The 21,707-nt window shown below is 41.5% G+C and overlaps 1 protein-coding gene across 3 annotated transcripts in view; it reads right to left on the minus strand.

The window, feature by feature from the left end:
* The window catches only part of stard9 (StAR-related lipid transfer (START) domain containing 9), a 78,217-nt gene that overhangs the window by 23,768 nt on the left and 32,742 nt on the right, over positions 1-21,707 (minus strand). For 2 of the 3 annotated variants that reach the window (XR_015941700.1, XM_088648736.1), the window contains exons 4-23: positions 20,434-20,550; positions 19,704-19,736; positions 19,336-19,397; positions 18,687-18,799; positions 16,113-16,182; positions 15,547-15,619; positions 14,955-15,022; positions 14,330-14,427; positions 13,838-14,038; positions 12,217-12,314; positions 11,702-11,779; positions 10,988-11,062; positions 10,675-10,854; positions 8,242-8,293; positions 7,832-7,969; positions 6,326-6,408; positions 5,702-5,778; positions 5,156-5,206; positions 2,395-2,576; positions 772-1,219 (exon numbers count right to left, since the gene is read on the minus strand). Coding sequence is in view for 2 of the 3 variants with exons in the window: in XM_088648736.1 (XP_088504862.1) it covers positions 772-1,219; positions 2,395-2,576; positions 5,156-5,206; positions 5,702-5,778; positions 6,326-6,408; positions 7,832-7,969; positions 8,242-8,293; positions 10,675-10,854; positions 10,988-11,062; positions 11,702-11,779; positions 12,217-12,314; positions 13,838-14,038; positions 14,330-14,427; positions 14,955-15,022; positions 15,547-15,619; positions 16,113-16,182; positions 18,687-18,799; positions 19,336-19,397; positions 19,704-19,736; positions 20,434-20,550 (2,297 nt within the window). In the remaining variant the exon portion in view is untranslated. The remainder of the gene's footprint in view (positions 1-771; positions 1,220-2,394; positions 2,577-5,155; positions 5,207-5,701; positions 5,779-6,325; positions 6,409-7,831; positions 7,970-8,241; positions 8,294-10,674; positions 10,855-10,987; positions 11,063-11,701; positions 11,780-12,216; positions 12,315-13,837; positions 14,039-14,329; positions 14,428-14,954; positions 15,023-15,546; positions 15,620-16,112; positions 16,183-18,686; positions 18,800-19,335; positions 19,398-19,703; positions 19,737-20,433; positions 20,551-21,707) is intronic. The other variant, XM_088648737.1, reaches the window with a different exon arrangement.

Raw genomic sequence — 21,707 nt, forward strand, 5'->3', positions numbered from 1 at the left:
CAACTAACGCTTCAGAGAAATCTGGAAAAAAATAGGAAAAGGTTTTTACATCTGCAGTAACAGATATATGTACTGTCACCAACCAACTCCAGCCATGCTAAATATACTAAATTATGATTCATGTCTCCGCTAGGTTTATCGAAAGCTTATTCATCCGAGCAATTGGTATTTGAGTTTTGTAGTTAATTGATCTATTTAAGATACATGAATGGAAACACTTATTTAAGTAATGTTATGTAAATTGTACAAACAAGTAGGCTTACTTTGTCTGCAACTGTATAGTTTCTTATTGAAATGCTTCTGTAAATGATTTATAGCAGTAAACAAAACCATCTCTCTGCTTCAGTTTCAAGTCAGCTAAGCATTGTCACGTCAGTTACAGCATTGAGGTGCAAGTTGGCCACACTTTTTCTCAGGGCCTTGATTTACTTTAGGAGAGCAGTTCGGTTATTCATTGGAGACGGCTCTAACCTGTGTCACATGAATAGGTAAGTGAACTACATCCAGGTCAATATATTCTGCCAAGGAAGATTTAAGTTTGCTAATTTGTTAGATCTCCTTGTGCTGTAAGTTTCACAAGTTGACACTTTTGGTCAGCTTTACTTTAGGACTGAAGTTGGACATTAGAATTTATCTCAGAGAAAATGCAGAAAACTCACTCCATGGCTTGAGACTCAGTGACCTGAGGTTCAAGACAAACGAGGCTGAGCTAAGAGCCTTATCCACCTCTGTGTTTCCCACTAAGCACTTATGAAAGGAAAGGAGGCAGACCTGTAGATGGGGGTTTGGTTGGGATAGAGACGGGAGAGCAGATCCGCGGAGAAGGAGTGCCGGCGCAGGAGAGGGACTGCTCCTCCGAGCTCGGTCGTGAGATCTGGAGATGTGGGGCTCTCCCTGCTGAGGGCAAAGGCGCTCTCCAGTAGCTGCAGTTCCCTCTTGGCTTCCAGAAAGTGCCGCTTGCGGGCAATCTTCTCCAGCTGGTATCTTAGCCTCTTCCTGCGAACCCTAAACTCCGACCTGCGGAGCGCATGGTGCCGCAGCAGCTCCTGCTGGACCAGCTTCTTCCTCTTGCCAAGAGGGGTCTCACATACCCCTGACCCTTGCATGACCTGGACCCCAGCCTCCGAGCCCCAAGTGGGGTCCGTCTGCACTCCCAGCTCACTTGTTGTCCTCTCCTCGTTGGCCAGCCGCTGTGACTCCTGCTGAATCCACTGCTGATCTGCAAGGAGAAGAAAAAAGAGCAGACGAATTAGACACACATTAGGGAATCAACAATCAGAATTAATTTCTACAATTTCATTACACTTTTATCCATCCATTTTCTAAGAGCTTTATCCAATACAGCGTTGCAGGGGAGCAGAAACCTATCTTGACAAGCAAAGGGTCCAAGGCAGGGTACACCCGGGATGGGATGCCAGTCCATTGCAGGACAGACAGGCACAAACACAGACTCACACCAGGGCCAATTTTCCCAGAAGCCAATTAAACTACCAGAATGCTTTTGGAATGTGGAAGGATATCGGAGCACCTGGAAGAAACCCACACAAACACAGGGAAAACATACAAACTGCATGTAGACAGAACCAGAGGAATTGACACCGGGGTTCTAACCAGTGCAACAAAATGGATGAATGGAAATGCTATTAAATTTGATAAGTGGATCAACTGTACTTTGAATGTGAACGCACTGACTGGAATGTCTCAATATTATTAGTATGATTCTTTACTTTTGGTGAAACAATGGTTTTCTTTTGTGGTGTGCTGCTGAGTTAATAGGAACCGCTCACCCTGAAGTTTGTGTGGGACCCAATTGACCCAGTACAGTGATGGGGACACTATACTGTAAAAAAGGCACCGTCCTTCGGATGAGACATAAAACAGAGGTCCTGACTCATTAAAAAATGTCGAAAAGATTATGGAACGTGTTACCCAGGTGTACAGGCCAAATTTCCCCCCGGACCTTACAAACCATGGCCTCCTAATTATCCCCATCTAAGAACTGGCTTCTTCACTCTGTTCTCCTCACCACTGATAGTTAATGTGTGGTGAGCGTACTGGCACATTATGGCTGCTGTCACATCATCCAGGTAGGTCCTACACATTGGTGGTAGAGGAGGGGAATCCCCATTACCTGTAAAGCGCTTTGAGTAGAGTGTCCAGAAAAGCACTATAGATGTGTAAGGATTATTATTGTATTTGGTTTGTGAAAATGATTAAAATTATTCAGGTACTGAAATTATTCAGATTCTGTACTTAGCTGAATCTGAATGTGAAATGAGGCCTAGGGATCCTAAACAAACCCCAGAACTGAACAGCACATCCTCCAGAGAGAGGCCGGGCCTTGCTGCACGAGCTGCACGCATCGGGGGACATGTGTAGCGAGGCCGTCCTTACTGTCCCTGTGCTGCTGCTGGAGGTGCGCCTGCTCCCACTCCAGGTCCCTCTCCGCCCTGCGCTGCGCCGACTGGATCTCCTCCCGCAGGCTCTGCACGTAGCGCTGCTGCTCCGCCAGCTGCCGCCTGGGGGCGCCCCCCGCCCCAGCCTCGCTCCGTTCCCAGCAGCCCCCTCCTCCGGCCCTGCAGAGAGCACAGCAGGTGAGTCGCTTCGGTTATATAGCTAGAAGGAGTCAACACAGCTGTACTACATGTAACAGAGTCTGCATATAACACATACTGTACATACACATCCAGTAACTAACATTCCAAAAAATATCGAGCTGATTATATCCAAATCAGTATGTTTATGATCATCGGAACCTCCAAAGGACCTTACATTGAAGTTACTGGTAGAGAGTCTTTTATTGCTTATCTTCATTTAAACATTTTAAGAAAACGTATTCAATGTAACCAAGATAACAATATCAAATTGAAAAATTAGTTATGGTTTTAATCATAGATTACACCACTAATAGGTTGAGAGGCTAACAGACACTGTGTACAATCTTGAGTTTTACAGAATACACCAGTTTGCTTCAAAACAATTTTATTAACTTGTGAATCGAGAAACAACAAACGTCAATGGGACACAATCTGTTCACAGCACTCAGTGTGCTATACAAGTGAAGATTGCTTGGAGAAGAACAGTAATCTCTGTTTTCAGTGTTAATACGATGTTGTAACAAGAAACCGATCAAAAAGGCAACTTAACTGCAATACATTTTTTATCTTATCCAACTTTACTAACTACTAGATTAATCACTCTTGGTTGCTGCATTTTGTATAACTGAACCCTGAGATCACTATATATGTGCCTGGCAACTAATCCACAGGCCGTGATTCAGCAAGAAAAATAAACTAAATGAAGGAAATAACTTTAAACAGCAAGATATCCTGTGATTAAGAACTACTAATCTGTTCAATAACCTCGAAGGATATGTATGCTATAAAGCTCCTGATTTTTCCACAATGTTAAGTTTTAGACTTTTTTTTAATTACAACTCATTATCATAGGTTCCATATCCATCAAAGTAAACAACAAAACAATAAATTTAAGTTCTATACCAAATACATGCATGGTGTGTTCTTCATTAGTCAAGACAAAGAAACATGGTGTACAAGTCCGATAATGAGCAGTATTACAAGAAAGATAATGTTAACATGTTAACACTAGTTAATGTGCTGTCATACGTTTGCTGATCAGGAACATGAGGGCTTGTATCATACTGTATTTCCTAGTAGACTTCTTTGTTATTCTCAGTTGCTAAGCTGTTCTGATTAAGTCTCTTACTGCAATTATCAAAGTTTATTAACCGAAAAGAAACTATCCACAAGAAAAGGGTAAATAACACTTACTGTATAAGAATGCACATACCAGTTCTTAGCTTCATGACATATACCTTACCTTCACTAAATGGAAAGCTCTACAAGGCAAATATCCAAGTTTGGACAATTGTTATATCCTCTGAAGACAGACTCGCGCATAGGCTGAATTTATTTGTATCATGTACAAAGGCAGCACTGGAAGGTAACTAAGCAACCTCTCAGTTAGACGTCAAAACCAAGGCCACAGTAGTTTCCTAGGGACTCAGGCAGGGTTCATCAACTGCATAGATTTTCACAATACTTGCATTTTGCACAAATGAAACAGGAGAGCACAACATTTGGCAGTATACTGACTCCACACATTCTCCTGTGCAAATATATTGAAAATGCTCTACCATGTTTGAAATTACATACCACCTACAGTGCCTACTGAAAGTCTACACATCAATTCCAATGCAAAACATTTTGTGGCCTAACCCTCTGAAATGAAGACGTATTAAATCAGAATTTATTTTACCTTCATTTACACATTGTAACACACAACCTCCGTGTTATAAAGAAATGTTCAAACACTCTGAAAAGTCATTAAAAATAAAAAACTAGAAAAACTAGAGTTAAATATTTCTGAAATTCACAAAGGCGCTAATTCACTTTCACATGCCCTTGCTTCCCAGTGGCTAGTTACATATGTTATAAAATTCTTTCATTTCATTCAGCCAGAACTAAACAACCCACACTAAATTGAAATGTTATCTCGTCGAAAATGAAATGACATTTCATCTTAACAGGTAACGCAGTTGTTTAAAAATGGATTCATTTGCCTTAGAAACGGGAGAAACAAATTGAATGGACAAGTAAAATGCTAATTTTGCTGACAATTCTGAGGTGTTTGGGATAGGCTGATCTCCCTCCTTCTCACTCCTTTACCCTGGGCTTTGTGACTGGATTCTCAACCATGACAGCTGGGGACACCTGCTGGACTGCAGAAGCAGCCAACACAACGGGAGCTGTTCTGAACAGAAGTGCCAGGGCATACCTCTCAGCTCCTGTGCATGTTTCAGGTCGCACTGTTGCCTCTCACTGGGCACTGGCAAAATTCACCATCCATGTAACATACTGTAGACAACACCAGCTTGCGCTGACAGAATCATGAAGTGTCTTTAACACCGACCTGTCAGTTACTGCTACCGTAGCTCTACCTAGTATGAATTAATGTTGGTTTACTGCTTGTTGTTTTTCAAACATCAAAAGAATAGTGCTGCAGAACAATGGTGAAAAGCCATTCTGAATGATAGAAAAATCCATAAGATAATACTGACAACTACAGTGGTTATTGATAGCAATCCAAAGAAGGTTTTGAGAGAAATAAATAAAAATAAAAACATGTTGCTTACCCAGAGTCTTCAAGACCCTTCCCTGGAGGTGCCAGGACAGATTCTCCCCTGCTATAGAAAGACAGGCGAATTTTACTTTCATTGTAAGTCTTTGAATCCAAGGCTGTAAAGCTTATTATGCGCAATGTATTCTAACAATACGTCCAATGCAATTTTATTCTATGTATTAGGCATGCAATTTCATCTTTGATACTGCTCTAATATTAACGCTGGAGGTCCTATATATTGCTGATCTACTTATAGCCATAGGCTCTTTTAATAAACCAATCTAAAAGATTTAAAGGGCAGTGACACAGTATAGATTAATAAAGGAATTCTCAACTTCATCACAATGTGGCCAAACAAATGGAATCAAAATGGAACTGTGTTTCAGACGGAGAACGGGACATGCTTGTTTACAAAAAAAGGACTGTGGGAGCAGGGAACAAACTACCTAGATATTGTCAAAGCTGATGCCCTTGTTTCATTCAAGAAGACAGTCTGCTGTCAATGGGAAGCCCCTACAAATACAGGAGTACAAATGTGTGCACAAGTTGTTGTACCTACCTGTCCCAGGGAAGACTGGGTCTAGTCTCAGGGTGGCGGGACAGATGCTCTCTGGAGCTGAGGAAAACCTTACTGGTCTGAAGGAAGAGAGAACTTTGTCAGATCTCTGGTCACTCACACAGTCCTTTTAATTATCCCACTTTGGGGAAAAAAGGCACTTTTCAGGCATGAAACCATTTGTTTTCAAATGTCTTTCTAGCAAGGAAAAAAACAGATGCCGTTTGTTTTTGTAGGCAAGGACTGTATGAGTGTTTGAGTTAAAGAGTCATATGACATGAAAATAAAAACAAAATATGAAGAACATGAGAAAACTATAACAGCAATAAAGCAAAGGAGAGAGTAATATAAACCTCCACAGCTGTCTAGGGGAATTAAAGGGTATCTATTTACCAAATGTAATCAAACTCAGTCAGCTACTGCTACAAATACTGTACCTACATTACCTAATTCACATGTGAAGCAATATGAAACAAATGAGAGCTGATTCTCATCTAAACACTATGTGAGTTTCAAGCAGACAAAACAACAACAACTTTCAGCTTTGTCAAAAGACTCCAATTCTACAGTAATGCAGAGTGGGCTGGGTGCCCTCCGTGCCCTAGCGGGCGATGGACAGCCCCTCACCTGTCTCCGCTGCCGCAGGATGGCTGCCTCTGCCGGGTGGTTGAAGCGGAACCGGTGTCCCCCCCCCAGTACAATCACCGCCCCTGGGGAGACGCATGAAAAGCAACACTGCAGGCGCGGTGTGAACTGGACGCACGGCGACGACGAGCGACACGATGCCGAGCCCCTGGAGCACGTCATTAATCACAGCTGACCACGCTCGGATCAGGCAGGCCAGCAGGCTGAGCACTTTGGTAAAAGTGCCCCTTACAATCAACTCAACCAGATTTTAAAAAGAAACGATCACACTTCACTGGTGATCTAAATCTTCTCTTTGAGAGTCAGGACCTCGGTTTTGCATCTCATCTGAAGACCAGCACCTTTTTTTTTTACAGTGTAGTGTCTCTATCACTACACCAGGGCATTAGGACCCACACAGACCGCAGGGTGAGCGCTCCCTACTGGCCCCACAAACACCTCTTCCAGCAGCAACCTTAGACCCAGGAGGTCTCTCATCCAGGTACTGGCCAGGCTCACACCTGCTTAGCTTCAGTGGGACTCCAGTTGTGAGCTGCAGGGTGATACAGCTGCTGGCCAATGTTATTAGAAAACAGCACCTTATAGAATATATGTTGCTGCTCTGGAATCATTCCAGATAAGAGCAACTAGATACATGCTGGTTGCATTACGGGAATGACCATCACTGACAGGCTGAAGGACCTGATCCATTTTTAGTCTTGATGAGAAAAGATCTTGATGATCGACCTGAGACAAGTAAACAAAACCATCCATGGCTATGACCAAATCAATCTAGTAGTGGTGCAGTGTAACACGAACCACAGGAATCAAAATTAATTAATTGGAAGTGCATTTAAAAATCAAGAACAGGAGACAACTCTTTACCCAAAGCGTTGAGGGAGTATGGAATAACCTTCCTAGCCATCTAGTTAAAGCTGATACTCTTTAGGCTTTTCTTGAAGGCTTCCTTCAAGAAACTGCTAGATGAGATCCTTAGATCGATTGCCTACAAACTGCCAAACAGGCGAGGTAGTCTGAATGGACTCCTTGTGTTAGAAAGCATTCTTATTGAAAGAAACAGATTGCTCATTACATAGCATACAGTACTACAATTGCATTTCCAAGACAGATGAAAAAATAGAGTGTTTTGATTTTTGATTTGTGATTTTTTGGAAAGCCATCTATATTTTTATTTCAAGTCTATACAGTATATTCCAGCAAGAAGAATGGAAGCGTTTCTGTTACGTAATTCAAAACATGATCTGATTTTGTGTAAAATGTGCTTGATGAAATGCAAAAAAGCTGCCTAGTGATTCTGGAAAAAATAAATGTGAGGTAGTAGAGAGAAACAAAACCGTATACTTTTTTTCTGTGAGTTGCAAAAGTAAAATGCTAGAAAACCAGTAAGAATCCTTGAAAAAAACTACTGAGGGAAGATGACAGCTTAGAACGCAGAAGTGAAGAAAAGTGTGATGGACCAACTTAAGAGAGGCGGCAGGAAGTGGTTACCTTGGGCCAGGCGGCTTGGTTCTGTCACCTCTCGCTCATTCACTACGCAGACGCTCCCTTTCACAGGCCGCAGGGTCACGACCCCTCCCTCGTTCACGATCTCACAACACACTCCGTCCACGGCCGGACCCTGCAGAACTAAACAACCCCAAGGACAGTTCGTAAGACCTGAACGAATCGGGTCCCATTCCCAACGTGTGGCAAAAAGTTGCACGAGGGGTTAACACATCATAAATGCTCCAATTCCCAAACTGACAAAAAAAAGTTCTGCAAATTGCTGGGAGTGAGAAAGAGATCCTCATTTGTGTGTTCAGAAATGCAAATGGTGACACTGGAACAGCAGAGGTAATTGTACCCCTGGGAAATACAAGGCAAGAGCTGGGATTTTGGTTTTGCTTAAAGCATCGTACCTATGTGACCTTCATCTTGTTCATCATTTGAACCAATTCTGGTCACTCCTTCCTGAAACAGAAACAAAACTGTGAGGATCAAAGAAGAACACAATGAAAAGACATACCATAAATAAATGTTAAAAGCAAATTGGATTAACACATTATGTTTAACAAAAGCCTTAGAAGTGTACTAAATTAAAACCTATAATCTTCCTTATTTACTTATTTAAGTACGGGCTTGACTTATTGTGTATAATTGAACCCTTTCCAAGTGTGTCTTTGCCAAATTCAGTCACATTGATTACATTGATATATTTTCACAGAAATTAGGTGAAATGTATTCACTTTCTGCAAAGAACAAAACATTTTGCATTATTTTTATTTGATAGAATTGTAAATCTTTCTATTCCAAAATATGAACTTTGTAAAATGAAAGTATTATTAAATTTACACTAAAAAGCTTTCTTCTCACTTATCAGTATCATCTTCTTGCAAAGGATCTGAGAACACCCCTCATTCACACTGCTGTACTCTACTCTCAAAACTGACCTCATGCTTTTCAGTTAGTACCTCAATTTAGAGTTCCACCACCCCAGAAAACCATTTCTGTTTGCAGTGGACAGATGGTTAAACATGCTTCACAGTACCATGAAAAGATGGAAAGGGCAGAAAAGAGGACACAGAGAAGCAAAGCAAGAGCTACCTGATGTCCAGGCTACATTACCTGTGGTCACACCTGAACGTTTGGGAAACAGAGCGAATCGGGAAGAGAGAGAGAGAGAAGACAATCTACTTGAAAGACAAGCAAGAGATGGCACTTCGTTAGTGACAGAGAAGGCAGAGTTCAGACGTACTGCTAATGAAAATGGCTTCAATGCATAAAGTGTTTTGGGATACATTAGCACATTATTGTATTATTATTCACTCAACAGTATGGTACTTTCGCTACAGTTCACCTGCTTTAGTAAAAACTCTTTAGTCAGAAAGAAATTAACAGAAATCACTTTGTACATCTATGAATGAAGCAAATAGACGGACTGAAATTCATCATGGCACAAAATGATCCTAATGTGTAATTTATTTCCAATATAGTAATTAGCCTTAATATTATGCCTAATAAAACATTACACATATTCTAATGCAAGATTTTTCAAACATTCAAAACCAGCACTAAGTACAGAATGGTGCCCTCAACTGCAGTGTGGGGAAAATCAGATCTGGGTAGGAGTGTGCGTGCTCCACCCCCTGGTCCTGACTCCTGTCCTGTTCACATGAGGACATGTGTCTCAGTTTTAGCAGCTTGGAAGGCAGCTTGATAGCTTGGAAGGCTATCATACGATGCCAAGACTGATGCCACATCAACTTCTCTCATTTCTTGAATTGTGTTACATTCAGGAAATAAAAAAAAGCAGAGCAAATATTGAAAAGTTTTGAAAAAAAGAAAAACTACTAGTACACTGCTCTTCAGTAACGGCTAATATTTCCTAAACTTGGATTATATAGTACATACTTGGGAGAGAAAGCCATGAAATACAGGGTAAGGTATTCATGCAAAGCACAGGAAGAGACAAACTGTTATGGTTCAAGCTGTGCCATTAATTGTCAATAGTAATTCTCCTGCCAAGCACTGTGTGACACACAGCATGAACCATGGCTCTGATGTGCACAGACGTTCTGGAGGTTAGCATGCAGGCCCTCTATGGTGCATAAGGGACTGACAAACATGCTGGGTTGAGGCTTTACAACACCTGGCATCATACTAAAACAACAGGCTGCTATAAGCCCGAACATATTGAGAACCCTGAACTCTTGACCAATAGCTGTGCAGCTCAGTGATATCCAATGACTACCACTGTCAGGCTCTCACCTCCAGCGATAACCTTAAATAACGTTTCTGATATTCTGAAATACTGCTTAAATAATTTCTCATCTTACACTAACCCTTAATTCCAATACTACTCTCCGAGCTCTTTCCCTTAGACTTTCATCATAATAAAAACCTTTTTCATCATCTTGTTCCGATGTCTCCAAGTCTGACTCTAGATTAAACAGCACAGTAAGGAATGGGTTGCTTGGGGGTATTCCCACAAGAGGAAGTAGACACAAATGCAGATGCAATTTAATGCACATGATTCCTGGCCTTACAGTAGTAACATATGGTGAACAGCAATTCCAAATTGTTAGATATGAAGGACAATTATCAATTCCAAATTTAGACACCCAAATAACAGGATGAAATGACATTTCTCATAATTGCTACTGAGCACTATGAAAATTGATGAACTGTTTCTGTTTTCTGCAGTACTCACAGAAAAACTAATCACTGTTCTGCAAGGGAAGGACAGAGTCTCTGTACTTAAGGCAGCCTAACTTATTCTGAATTGTCAAGGCACCAAAACACAAACCCTTAGCAGTTCCACAGCAGCACAGGCAGGCCAGACAGCTCCTTACCCTGAGGTGGTAGAGCGTGACACCAGTGCTCAGGATGTCCCCCTCCAGGGCGATGAGGTGAGGTAAGTGGGAGTCTATCTGCACTCCGGCCCTGTCCCTGTTGATGTCCACTCTGTACTGCTCCAGCAGCTCCTGCCTGTCCCGCCACTTGTCGCTCCAGTCCTTAGTCAGCTGCTCGATCTAGATTGAATCACACAGGACAGTCACTCACAGCAGCGTTTGTAAAAGTACCCTAAACAATCTTCCTCTTTGACATTTCACTTGACAGCAGCTTCTCCGTGGAAAATACAGCTTCTGTTTTTAGTACTCTCACCTTCAGTTCGTTCTGCAGCACAATGTCTGAGAGGTTGCCATCCCTGTCTTCACTGAAGGAGGGGCTAGGGTTCCGCTGTTGAAGAAGGAGAGCAGAGCTGAGTGCCGCACAGCAAGGTTCAGCACAGGCTTATTAAAGCACTAAGAAACTAACGAGGTGCAGCAGCACAGAGACATAAACTGATAATCTAAGAAATTAATGGCAAAATAAGATTATGCTTAAAAAACAAATGTAGAACCTGAAGCAACATTTCTGAACTACAGATGGAAGACTGATACAAGCTGGTGGGTGGAGTACGGAGGGCTAGGTAGAGTGGTGAAGAAGTGGTGTCGCAGTCCAGTACAGAACTCAAATACAGTACAAGAGCTGTTTGGCAGCAGTCATTACTGCCACAGCACACTTTAAGTCACATTGGTAAAATCTGGTGTTTATTAAGCAGGACAAATTAAAGCATATGAAAGTAAAACATTTTATCACATAATCAAACTGCAAAGAATAAAAAAATTATTGCAGTTATTCTTTTAGTGCAGTAGTAATATCAGTAGGGCTTCAGTGAAGCAAAATTGCAATCTAAAGAACAAGATGAAAGTTTAGAGAAATAGCTACTGGCAGCAATTAAATAGTAGAAAGCAGACAAAGGAGATAATAGGACCACTTTCATCAAAATGGTAAAAGTCCTTAGTAAACCAGCATCCTTCTTCTCGTAAAGAATACCATTTCAAAGCTCATCAGCATGGCCTTCAGTCTGTCAATCTCCTCACGCAGCTCTCTGATCAGTTTCACATTGGCATCCTGAAGAGAAAAGACAACTATTGTTCAGTCCCACTCTTTTCAGTCAGTGTGGGGTCACTACAAAGAACAGAAGTCTACAGTGTGCTACCACAGGAACAAACAGAGGTCAATCCTGGAGAGTCGAAAATCTGTCCTGGCCTCTAGACAGGTGTTCAAGAGTTTAGGTATCTTTTTGTCCTTCATATCGCCCCCCTGTATTAGGAAAACTATTCAGTATAGCCCAGAACCCACCTGGAACTTTACAGAACACCAGTGATGGAGTGGAGTTTATGTGCAATAGTTCCCTAACACAGGCAGGGATGTTCTGCATGTACTTCAGTGTACATACTATATACATGCTCTTTAAAGTTGCTGTATGTTGTGTGTGAATCTGTACACTTTTGAAATGAAGAAACAATGAAAGTGCTGATGACAACACGCAGATCACGGAGGCTCACCTCGTTGACGCGGGGCTTGTTCACAATATTTCTGGCGTGGGCGGCGTAGCGCAGTGTGCTGAGTGTCTCGCTGTAGCTTCTGCTGGAGGGGGAGACAGCTGGCGTAGAGAGGGAAGTGAGAGGCCAGTCAGAAGAGTGGCTCTTTGCTGTGGACTATCCTGTCACAAAGCTCCCACCTCTCCCAGACCCCCCGATGAAAACAACAGCCACAGCAGAGACGGCTGAGACAAACCACTCACTGCCTTGACAACAAGATCTAAACAAGTCTGGAACACCTCACTCCACTGTGCTGTCAGACTGAAACAAAAACATTTTTTCTTCCTTGCTTCTGTTTATGTTTTTAATTAGATTCAAGGGCATGAAATGTTGCTTTATCAATTAAAATATGGGTTTTGCTTAAAGCATAACATTGTCAGCTTGTATTGAAATTTTTTATGTATAGGTGGATAGGGCCAATATAGCAAGTTGATGCATTTCCTATTTATGACTGAGGTTTAATTTGTATTACTGAATGGCTGCTAAGATAGCTGCTTTTGCGATATATCCACTGAAGTGTGATATTTACTGCAAAGGCAGCATGACATTTCAAGTACAGAGATAACCAAGAAAGACTACAAGGAGATTTTATTCAATTGCCCACTGAAAATAAAAAAGATTCAATAAAATCAACCCAATTCGGGATCAACCGCCCAACATGCCTCAGAGGACAAAACTGGAAAACTATAAGGGAGGGCACGTAAGACAAGAAGTCATTCTCTAGACAAAGGCTTGTATTGGAAGAGTTTGAAGACAAGGTCTTTCAAGAAAAGGCTGGATTAGACCCTTAAATATTTAGTTACTAAAAACCAAACAGGTTAGATAGGCCTCCACACTCAAAAGAAAAAACTTGACACTTCCTTTAAGTCATATTTAAAGCCTGACAGGGGTATCGTGGTGAACATAATCTAACTTTTATTTGTCAAACTGAGACTTGACAACTTATTTTTAATTGTATTTTTTCAGACGATTAAATGTTTCCACACCCATCCAGCATCTCAATAACACAACTTAAAATAGTTTTTTTTCACATTTCAGTATCTTATTCAATCATCAAGCTTGTTATTTGAAAAGGAAAACCTGTAGGAATCCATGCCAAGTCAATTTAACTTGTCTATTGTCAAAAGCCCTCATTTTCCATTGCACAAATCAGAAAACAATGCTGTTACAGAGCACAAACTTTTGTTTTTCTTAAGGCCCACATTTTAAAAGTCACTGCATTGCTTTTTTTTCTGTATAAGAAGAAAATAATGTTTGAAAGGATAAAAATGATCTATTTTAAAATCTCCACTCATTATTTCAAGGATCTGTAAGGAAACCAAATCATGTAACAAATACAGAGATTGCAGTATGAGACCGCATGCTCCCCAAAAACTCATTTGTTAAATTCTGCCACAGTACTTCTGCATCAGTTTGTGTCCACTCCGCATTTTCTGCTTGGTGTTTTGCCTCAGTTTATTTTACCCCTTTCACAAGGCCATCCCTTTAATACGGGACAAGCTTTCGTATTCAACACAAAGCATGCTGCCCGCGGGCTATTGCACATCTTGAGATCGGGCGACTGGGAACTGCAGGAGGCACTCACTGGCTATCATGATGGTCTTGGAGTTGCCGCCCAGGCTGTCCTTCAGCAGCCAGGTGAGGACAGAGTCCCGGTAGGGGATGTAGCAGGAGCGCCGCCCCCCGCCCGAGAGGGAGCTGGAGTGACTGCCTGCCGTGCTGCCCTCCCCCTCGCTTGCCACACTGTTGATGCTCTGACAGCTGCTGAACATCTGGGAGTTCTGGGCTGGAGATTAAAGTGCAATTAACAAACGTGATTAATAGCAATATCAACAGGAAGTTTTATCTATGGTAAAAACTGTTTTGTTTTTTTTAAAGACGGAGCCATATTTCACAGATCACCCCCCCCCACACACACACAAAAAAAATGAATCTCCAAGCTCCAAGAATCCCACAAAACTTCATTTTCTGACTCCCCAAAGTGATACTGTCAGATAGGGAGGGTATGAGAGCAATGATGAGGAGAGGAATGTCACAGTGTCCTGTGCCTCTCGCCCACCACCCAGCAGGCACCCACCCAAAGAAGAGATGACAATTCCCAGGGTGACCAGACTCTTGTTGATGTTGGAGCCTTCTGTGATCCGGTCCCGGCAGTAGTGTGGATCAGCCCTCTCACTGGAAAACAACAGTTTCACACCTAATAGCACCGAAGTGTAAAAACATGAGGACTCCGGGAGACGATTGAATATTAGTACCTCTTTTAAATCATTTTCCAAAACAAAAGGCTACGTTTTCACGACATTGGTACAAGGATACAAAAATCGGACATGAAAAAGTCTGTCAGGGAAAGAATGTACAGTATTCCATCAGTTTATGCACTAAAGCATATCAGATCATACTGTAAACCTGATAATCTGTTGCAAAATGTTTTTGAGCAGAGCCTCTGCCTTCATCAGGACAAGCGGCCTGAAAATAAGTGAATGAATCTCTGCTAGTTCTCCACTAGGGGGCAAAGCAGCATTGGAAATTACTCTTTAAACAAAGAACAGCACATTTGATGTTTTGACTTGTAATTCATCACAGCTGTCATGTCAAAAAGAATTGTCAACAGAGTGACGGTCGGCCGTGGGCACATTGCACAGCTTTATACTGGGCAAGGACAGAAATTAGCTTATCAACCTCCTTGTCGCGCCATACCTTACCTCCCAGCCAGGTCCACCAAGTTAATTTTGCTGACAATTTCTGAAGGCAGGTTGTTCTCAAGTATGGCCTGCACAGAACAAAACAGCAAACACGCTCAGTAAATAATTGGTACAAACGGGTGGTTAATACCTATAAGAGGGGGGCTTGTGAAGCCACTTGCAGCAACAGAAAAGTACCTTTGCTACCCCACCTTATGATATGTTAGTGCTGGGGTTTAGTCAAAAAATAATCATGTAGTCAAGAGCTCCCCACAACATAATAATTCTGTCATACAAGTGACTTGAGTTAGTAAGACTATTAGATGATGGAAAAGTAAGACTTTTTTTTAAGATAGACTTCCTTAATCCGACTTCTGGGAATACACCACATTAAATAATTCTGCACCAGCGCTACAGTGTTTTGCAGACAGCTCTCGTCCTCTGGCATCCTACAGTACACTTTTCACACCTGATGGCTTCCGCACAATGTGAGACACTCTTCACTTTTGTTATGAATGACGACAAAGGTACACCTTGGTAGAATCTTTTTACACGTGAGTGTGAAGGATTGACTGCTTTGCGTTTGAGACTGACAGTGCTCTTATCAGCTGACCTGGGTGTAGTGAATGGTAAAGATGGCATGAGATCGGCTGCTGGCATCATGGACATGAGTGGCGGCCGTGATTCTACAACAGAAGAACACAGAGCACATTGCAGCTCAGACACAGGGAGACACAGCTAAAGACAGAGATACCAGGACACAGCAAAGCGCCTCTACCACCTCTAGCATCCATGCAGGTGGATGCTGCACATTGGTGGTGGTGGACAGGAGTCCCCATTACCTGTAAAGCGCTTTGAGTGGAGTGTCCAGAAAAGCGCTATATAAGTGTAAGCAATTATTATTAATTATTATTATTATTATTTCAATGCATTCAGAGGTTTTTCTTTGCTCTGTTTTTCTGAAGAGGTATGGTAATCTGTGTTATTGAGTTCTGTAGAAGTACAGCATATCACAACTTCTCTTTTCAGCATGGAATAAACATTAACTTGATCTCTTGAATCCATTTATCTGGGTGTAGGGTGATAAATCCATTTTGGATTAGTGAACAATTTGTTGTTCAAAATGAAAAACATAAAACGAAGCGATAATGCTCCAATTAATTGAGTAGTTTCGCTCACCTGTTTGCAATTCCCTCCTCCAAGAGCTCCACTGCCTGTTTGTAATCTGAAACAACATGCTGAGACAGGCCTGCGGGGAACAGTAGGAAATAGTAGAAAACACAAGAATTGCACACTAATGTTGATGTCTAAGCACAGCTACAATCAAATCAGCTCGCTCATTGTTCGTTTTAAGTTGATCACGAGCACTATTTGGAAGAATTTGGTGTAAAAATGGAAAAATACTGCACTCACTGTTTAAGGTGACACACACTTCAACAGAAGCCCTAAGACATTTCATTTGCTGTGCTACATGACAACTTTCATCCAGCAGGTTTAAAACTTCATAGAATTCAAAGCTAAAAGATTACAGTAGTATGATATTTTTAAATTCAACATTGACTAATAATGTCTGTTTGTGAACCAGGAACTTAAAAGGCCCCTTTTCATACTATTCATTAAATAAACATGCCATATTTCTTAAAGACAAAGTAAAACTTACACTATATAGGTGATAAAGACCAATAAGAAATGTAGGCCCTGGTATCTGTACTAGACATTACTGCCTGAAATGACTATAACACTGACAATTTAATTAAAACTCCTGCTGAAGTGCAGTCAAAATATTATTAACATTAATATTTGATTGGGTCATTCTGCTGCTCTCCGAGAAGAATAATCTTCCATCAGTGTCCCTCAATGTCCTGGATAAATACTATGACTGGCAATGAGCATGTCAGATTGGTGCTGAGAGGTGGCACAAAGAGCCTCACTGAGCTCCGTGTGAGAGTTGCACACCGATGTAGCTACCCTCTTCCAGAAAAATAGGAGAATAAATGACGTTGAGATAGGCTCCAGTGATGCAGAGGGTTGCCGTGTTAGCAACCGTTTAGCTGTGGCTAGAGCAGCTAATCAAATCCACTTCTGTTGCTGAGAAATGCTTACATTACAATTAACATGTAATCAAAAGACAGCTGTGTTCTTCCTACAAAAAACACCAGCACACCACAGTTTTTTCTAATTAATTTGCAAATTTCTGCAGATGGATTTCTTTGACCTCAGCAGACTCCCTGGTCAGATTTCCTGTCCCTTTCTTGACAAGTTATAAAGACACACAATGCACACTCTGCAGCAATCACATTTCAAGTGGGTTTTGCCAGGTTGAATTAATAGTATAGTGTAAGTAATACAGACATGTTACTGTCTGTCCAACATATCAAATCTCTTCTGAATATAAAGCCGGATTTACGCTTTTCTGTCTCATAACATTTTTACCAATGATGCCAAATTAACACTTCAGACAGAGAGGATTGAGTGCTATTAACCATTCCATTTGGCTCCTTATTCAGCTCTAAAAGAGAATGCCGTATCAGGCTGCTTGTTTACCCATTTCAAGGTCCATCAGATTTGCCTGACGTGTCACAACCAAGTGCAATTGAAGATGCATGAGCAGCCTTTCTCATTCCATTTCATTAAGGCTTTGAGAAGCACAGCTTTTTAAAGTCATGAGTCGTTGCGCTCGGGGAATAAGATATGTGCTATAGCATGTTCTAGTGGCAGGGAAGAAACACTGGGTCCTGCAAGCAAAAACATATCCTCTTGCAGGCTCATCATAATTAGACTTTGGTAATGTCATGTCTAGTATAATCATATTGTATCCAGCTCCACGGGGTGTGTTTTAGCCAAACTAGTCACATTGTACATGCTGATTTGAAAGAGATAGTCAACACAGTTCAAAATAATTGACCATGTCAACCAGAATTAAACTCATCAGATTTTTGCTCAAGGGAAAATGAACATTTCATCAACCTCTGACTATCCAGAATTTGTATGGAGTTCAGAGAAAAAAAAGTAGCACAGTTTGGCACTGGAGCTAAAGGCTTTGAACATTTACGATAATCCGCACAAAAGGCCGAAAGAGAATGAGCTCTGCTTAAATCTAAAGGTCTGGAAAACTGGAGATTTCTTCATGCTCTGCCTGATTCGGTTCATCTAAATCGCTTGCATTAGCTGTGCTGGGCTGCGCCAGGCCTCTTGTGCAATGTCCAAGCAAAAAGACCACAGCCGTCCCTGTATATAGGTCATTTGTACATCATTAGCCGAAGCGATTACACACCAGTGTATCACAAGGAAGTCAGGCCCTCTAGTAAAGAGGCTATTAATATAAAGCACTCTTCAGAGAGCCAGGAACCCCCACCCCAGGCCATCGGAGTTGTGCTCTGTGCTGCTGCACAGCTTCCAAGAGGATGATGTCACTTCCTCAGCTCAGTCCCCAGTTCCCCAAGATTCAAACAAAGCCAAAGTGTGGAGCTGCAATACGGAAGGCTTTAACCCTGTAACTGCTGAGCCACTGTTCAAATCAAACTCTAAAAGACTATAAAGTAACATCCAGACACCATCACATGTATAAATACTTTTACTAAGTCATTTAATCTTTTTTTCCATATGCTACAGTAGATATAGTCAAAGATGGGTGCATACTTGCAGCTTTCAACACCTTTCAGCTGGGTTAATGGGTGCTGTGATGGGGCAGCGCTATAGTAACCACCACAGAACAGCTGATCAGCCCCCCTGTGATGGGTGGGAGGGACTCACCCTGCACATAGGGTCCCTTCTCCGGGTGCTCCCGGACACGGAGCGTGAAGGGCTTCTTCTGCTCCGGGCGCCTCAGAAGGTCTCGCACACGCTCGTTGTAGATTTCAAGAAAGCTGAGGAGAGAGGGAAGGCACTGATGAGCAACAAGCTGGAGTGTGGAGAAGAGTTGGTATCTGACAGAGCTGAAGAGCGGGGCCAGTGGGGCTGAGACAGCTGAAGGCAGAGTGGGGTAGCTACTATGGCAGAAGGCCTGAATGAGCTAGGGCTAGGGCTGAGAGCTTTAATCGGAAAAAGTGGAACAATGAGCTAAGAACAGCAAGACACAAATCATGGTATGGAAACTGAGGATATACTGTAAACTTCATAACTGCAGAACTCTCCATTCTAATCAAGCTACAGCAATTTATTGTACTAACTACAGGTGCACCTTTTGATTTGTACATGCTTTATCCTGTATATGGTCACTAGTCTTTTAAATTAAATTAAACTCTGGCTGTGATTTCACAAACTATCTGTTCCAGTGTGAAGGCTAACATTAATAAGGTCATCAAAGAGAGAGCTCTGTGACTTTCACACACTAGACGCATATAGACAATTAGGCAGTTAGGGTATTATCCTCCAGCTTTGGGACTGTGCAACGCCGTCTCACCTGATTTCGACTCTGCAGGAGTTCTGTCCCTCAGGGTAACGGTCATCTCTTGTAAAGAGGCCCTGGAGAACCAGAAGCAACAGGCTGATGTGAATAAAGGGTTTCCAGTGGCTCTAACCATCACAGTTTTCTATGGGACACTGACATTGCCGTAACATTTTCATTGCCCTCCTGATACAGTGTACTGGATTCATTTGAGATCACTCATTAGAAGACACTTTCCTTGTCTAGGACTCTTAACACAACTCTTTTGACTCCCTGTTCCCCGGTCTCATTTCTGCACCAAGCTTCAACTGCAAAAATTGAACAAAATAAAATAAAACGTGTTTTTAACAGTTAAGCAGAATGACATTCTGTCAAAATATTACCTCACAGATCCTGGGAGTCAGTCCTACTGATGTCTGAAAAGAAGATGAAATTATATATAAATGTCATATGACAAATATCACTGTGCCAACTAAGCATTTTTTTGCGAACGTAGATATCACTCGGATTCCAATTTCATATATACCAGCATAATTACTTTCCATTTCTACCCTGAGCTGATGTCAGTAGCATTCTTTGATAATTTGTTCACGCATTTCATGCTCTCTACTACTAAATACAATTTAAAAATGAAAGTATCAAATCAAAGATAATCACGAGTGTATTACATCAATTTAACTTACTTTGTGTGTCCAATAATATTAGTGTTTTATAAAATACAGAAGGACCATAAAGAAGAGTTAAAAATAGTGCTTATTATTCTGTCAGATCACATCAGTTTTTATGTATTTAGATTTGACAGATTATTTTAAATGTATTTTTAAATTATACGATTATTTTTCCAGCTGTTGATGAGTACAATTTAACAAATATGTTATAGGTTTTAAATTATTTTTTAACACATTCACATAACATAATACTCAACAGCTTCAGATGATAACCCAGGCATCTATGACATAACATACGCCATCCACAACCAATATTTAACTCAGCTACACAGTTTAGAATTATAGCATAGCTGCGTCAATATGAACCAGACAATACCCCAAACAACAAGGCCAGTCTAACTGCAGATGCTTTCTGCCTGAAAATGAGACGGGATGCCAGCCTTACCGGTGTGCCTATCATGGTGTAGGTCTTGCCTGAGCCGGTCTGCCCATAGGCAAACAGGCACACGTTGTAACCCTCAGCTGCCCCTGCCAGCACGGGTGCACCAAGGTCCCGAAACACCTGCGCAACAGTGACACATCGTGTGACTTCCCATTTGACAGAAGGAGAAAAACGTTACACACATCCTAATCCTACCGCTGGCAGATTTGATTACAACATGCAAACGTATAGGAACACCACATGGCGTCTACTGTTCTGACTTGATGAGCATGGAAGTATAGGAAATCCTACAAAGCTGTCAAAACAGAAAAAAATGTTTTTTCACAATACCCGGTGCAGGACAGCACCTTAGTTATAACAGTAAAAAAAATAACATCATCCCAAATCTCTAAGCAGAAAATGTGGAATTTAAATCAAAGTAAAATAATATCAAAAGGCCCAATGTATTAGATATACTACATAGAATACTGGAACAGATAAAGGTTTATTCCATGCCGAAAGGAAAAGAAAATAGACACGACATTTCCGCTGTGGAGCCTTCTTCAGTGTCACCTTTTAACATGGAATAAATCCTTACTTGTTCCTTTGCAGCCTACACATGCTGACACAGCTACCTACTTAAATATTGAGAATATTGGCTCCACACATTACAAGATAGATATTATTGCTTGAGAAAAGAAAATGCCAAAAAAACAAGGTAATTCCTGGTCTGAAATGAATACAAGACTCAAACTGACTAAAGGAGCTGAAGTGTTTAAGCATGTGAAAGATGGTTATGTGGAAAATTGGTATTAAGTGTTAAAAGTCTTATAATACTGATATACCCATTCTGAGGAAACATTCTTCAAAAACAATGGCGGGTGACTGGAAACATGAAGGAGTGTTCAGGACAGAAAGCAGGAGACTTTTCGTCTTGGGGGAGAGCAAAGATCTTCCTGGCAACATTCAGAAGGCCAACTCTGTGGTCAGATCCTTTGGCGTTGGACAGGGGCTTGAAGAGAAATGTTCACATGGGCTGTATGCTCTTATTTTCCTGTCTTTGAAGGTTTAAAAAAGTTATTAAAGAGGCTTTAACAAAACACCGCAGGTCTGCCAACAGACTGGAGCTGAGTGAGTTGATCCATCTTCAGTTCATGCAAGTTGGTATTTTGCCCAGATTATTTCGACAGCTATTACAGCAGAGCAGGCCAGACACGGTGTGAGGCCTGCAGCCAGCGTGGGCAGGCAGCAGCACTTCCTGGTGAGATGATGCTGTTGACCCAGGACAGCACTCATTT

The sequence above is a fragment of the Lepisosteus platostomus genome, chromosome 10, assembly GCF_059453375.1.
Source record: "Lepisosteus platostomus isolate fLepPlt1 chromosome 10, fLepPlt1.hap1, whole genome shotgun sequence".
Lineage (NCBI taxonomy): Eukaryota > Metazoa > Chordata > Actinopteri > Semionotiformes > Lepisosteidae > Lepisosteus > Lepisosteus platostomus.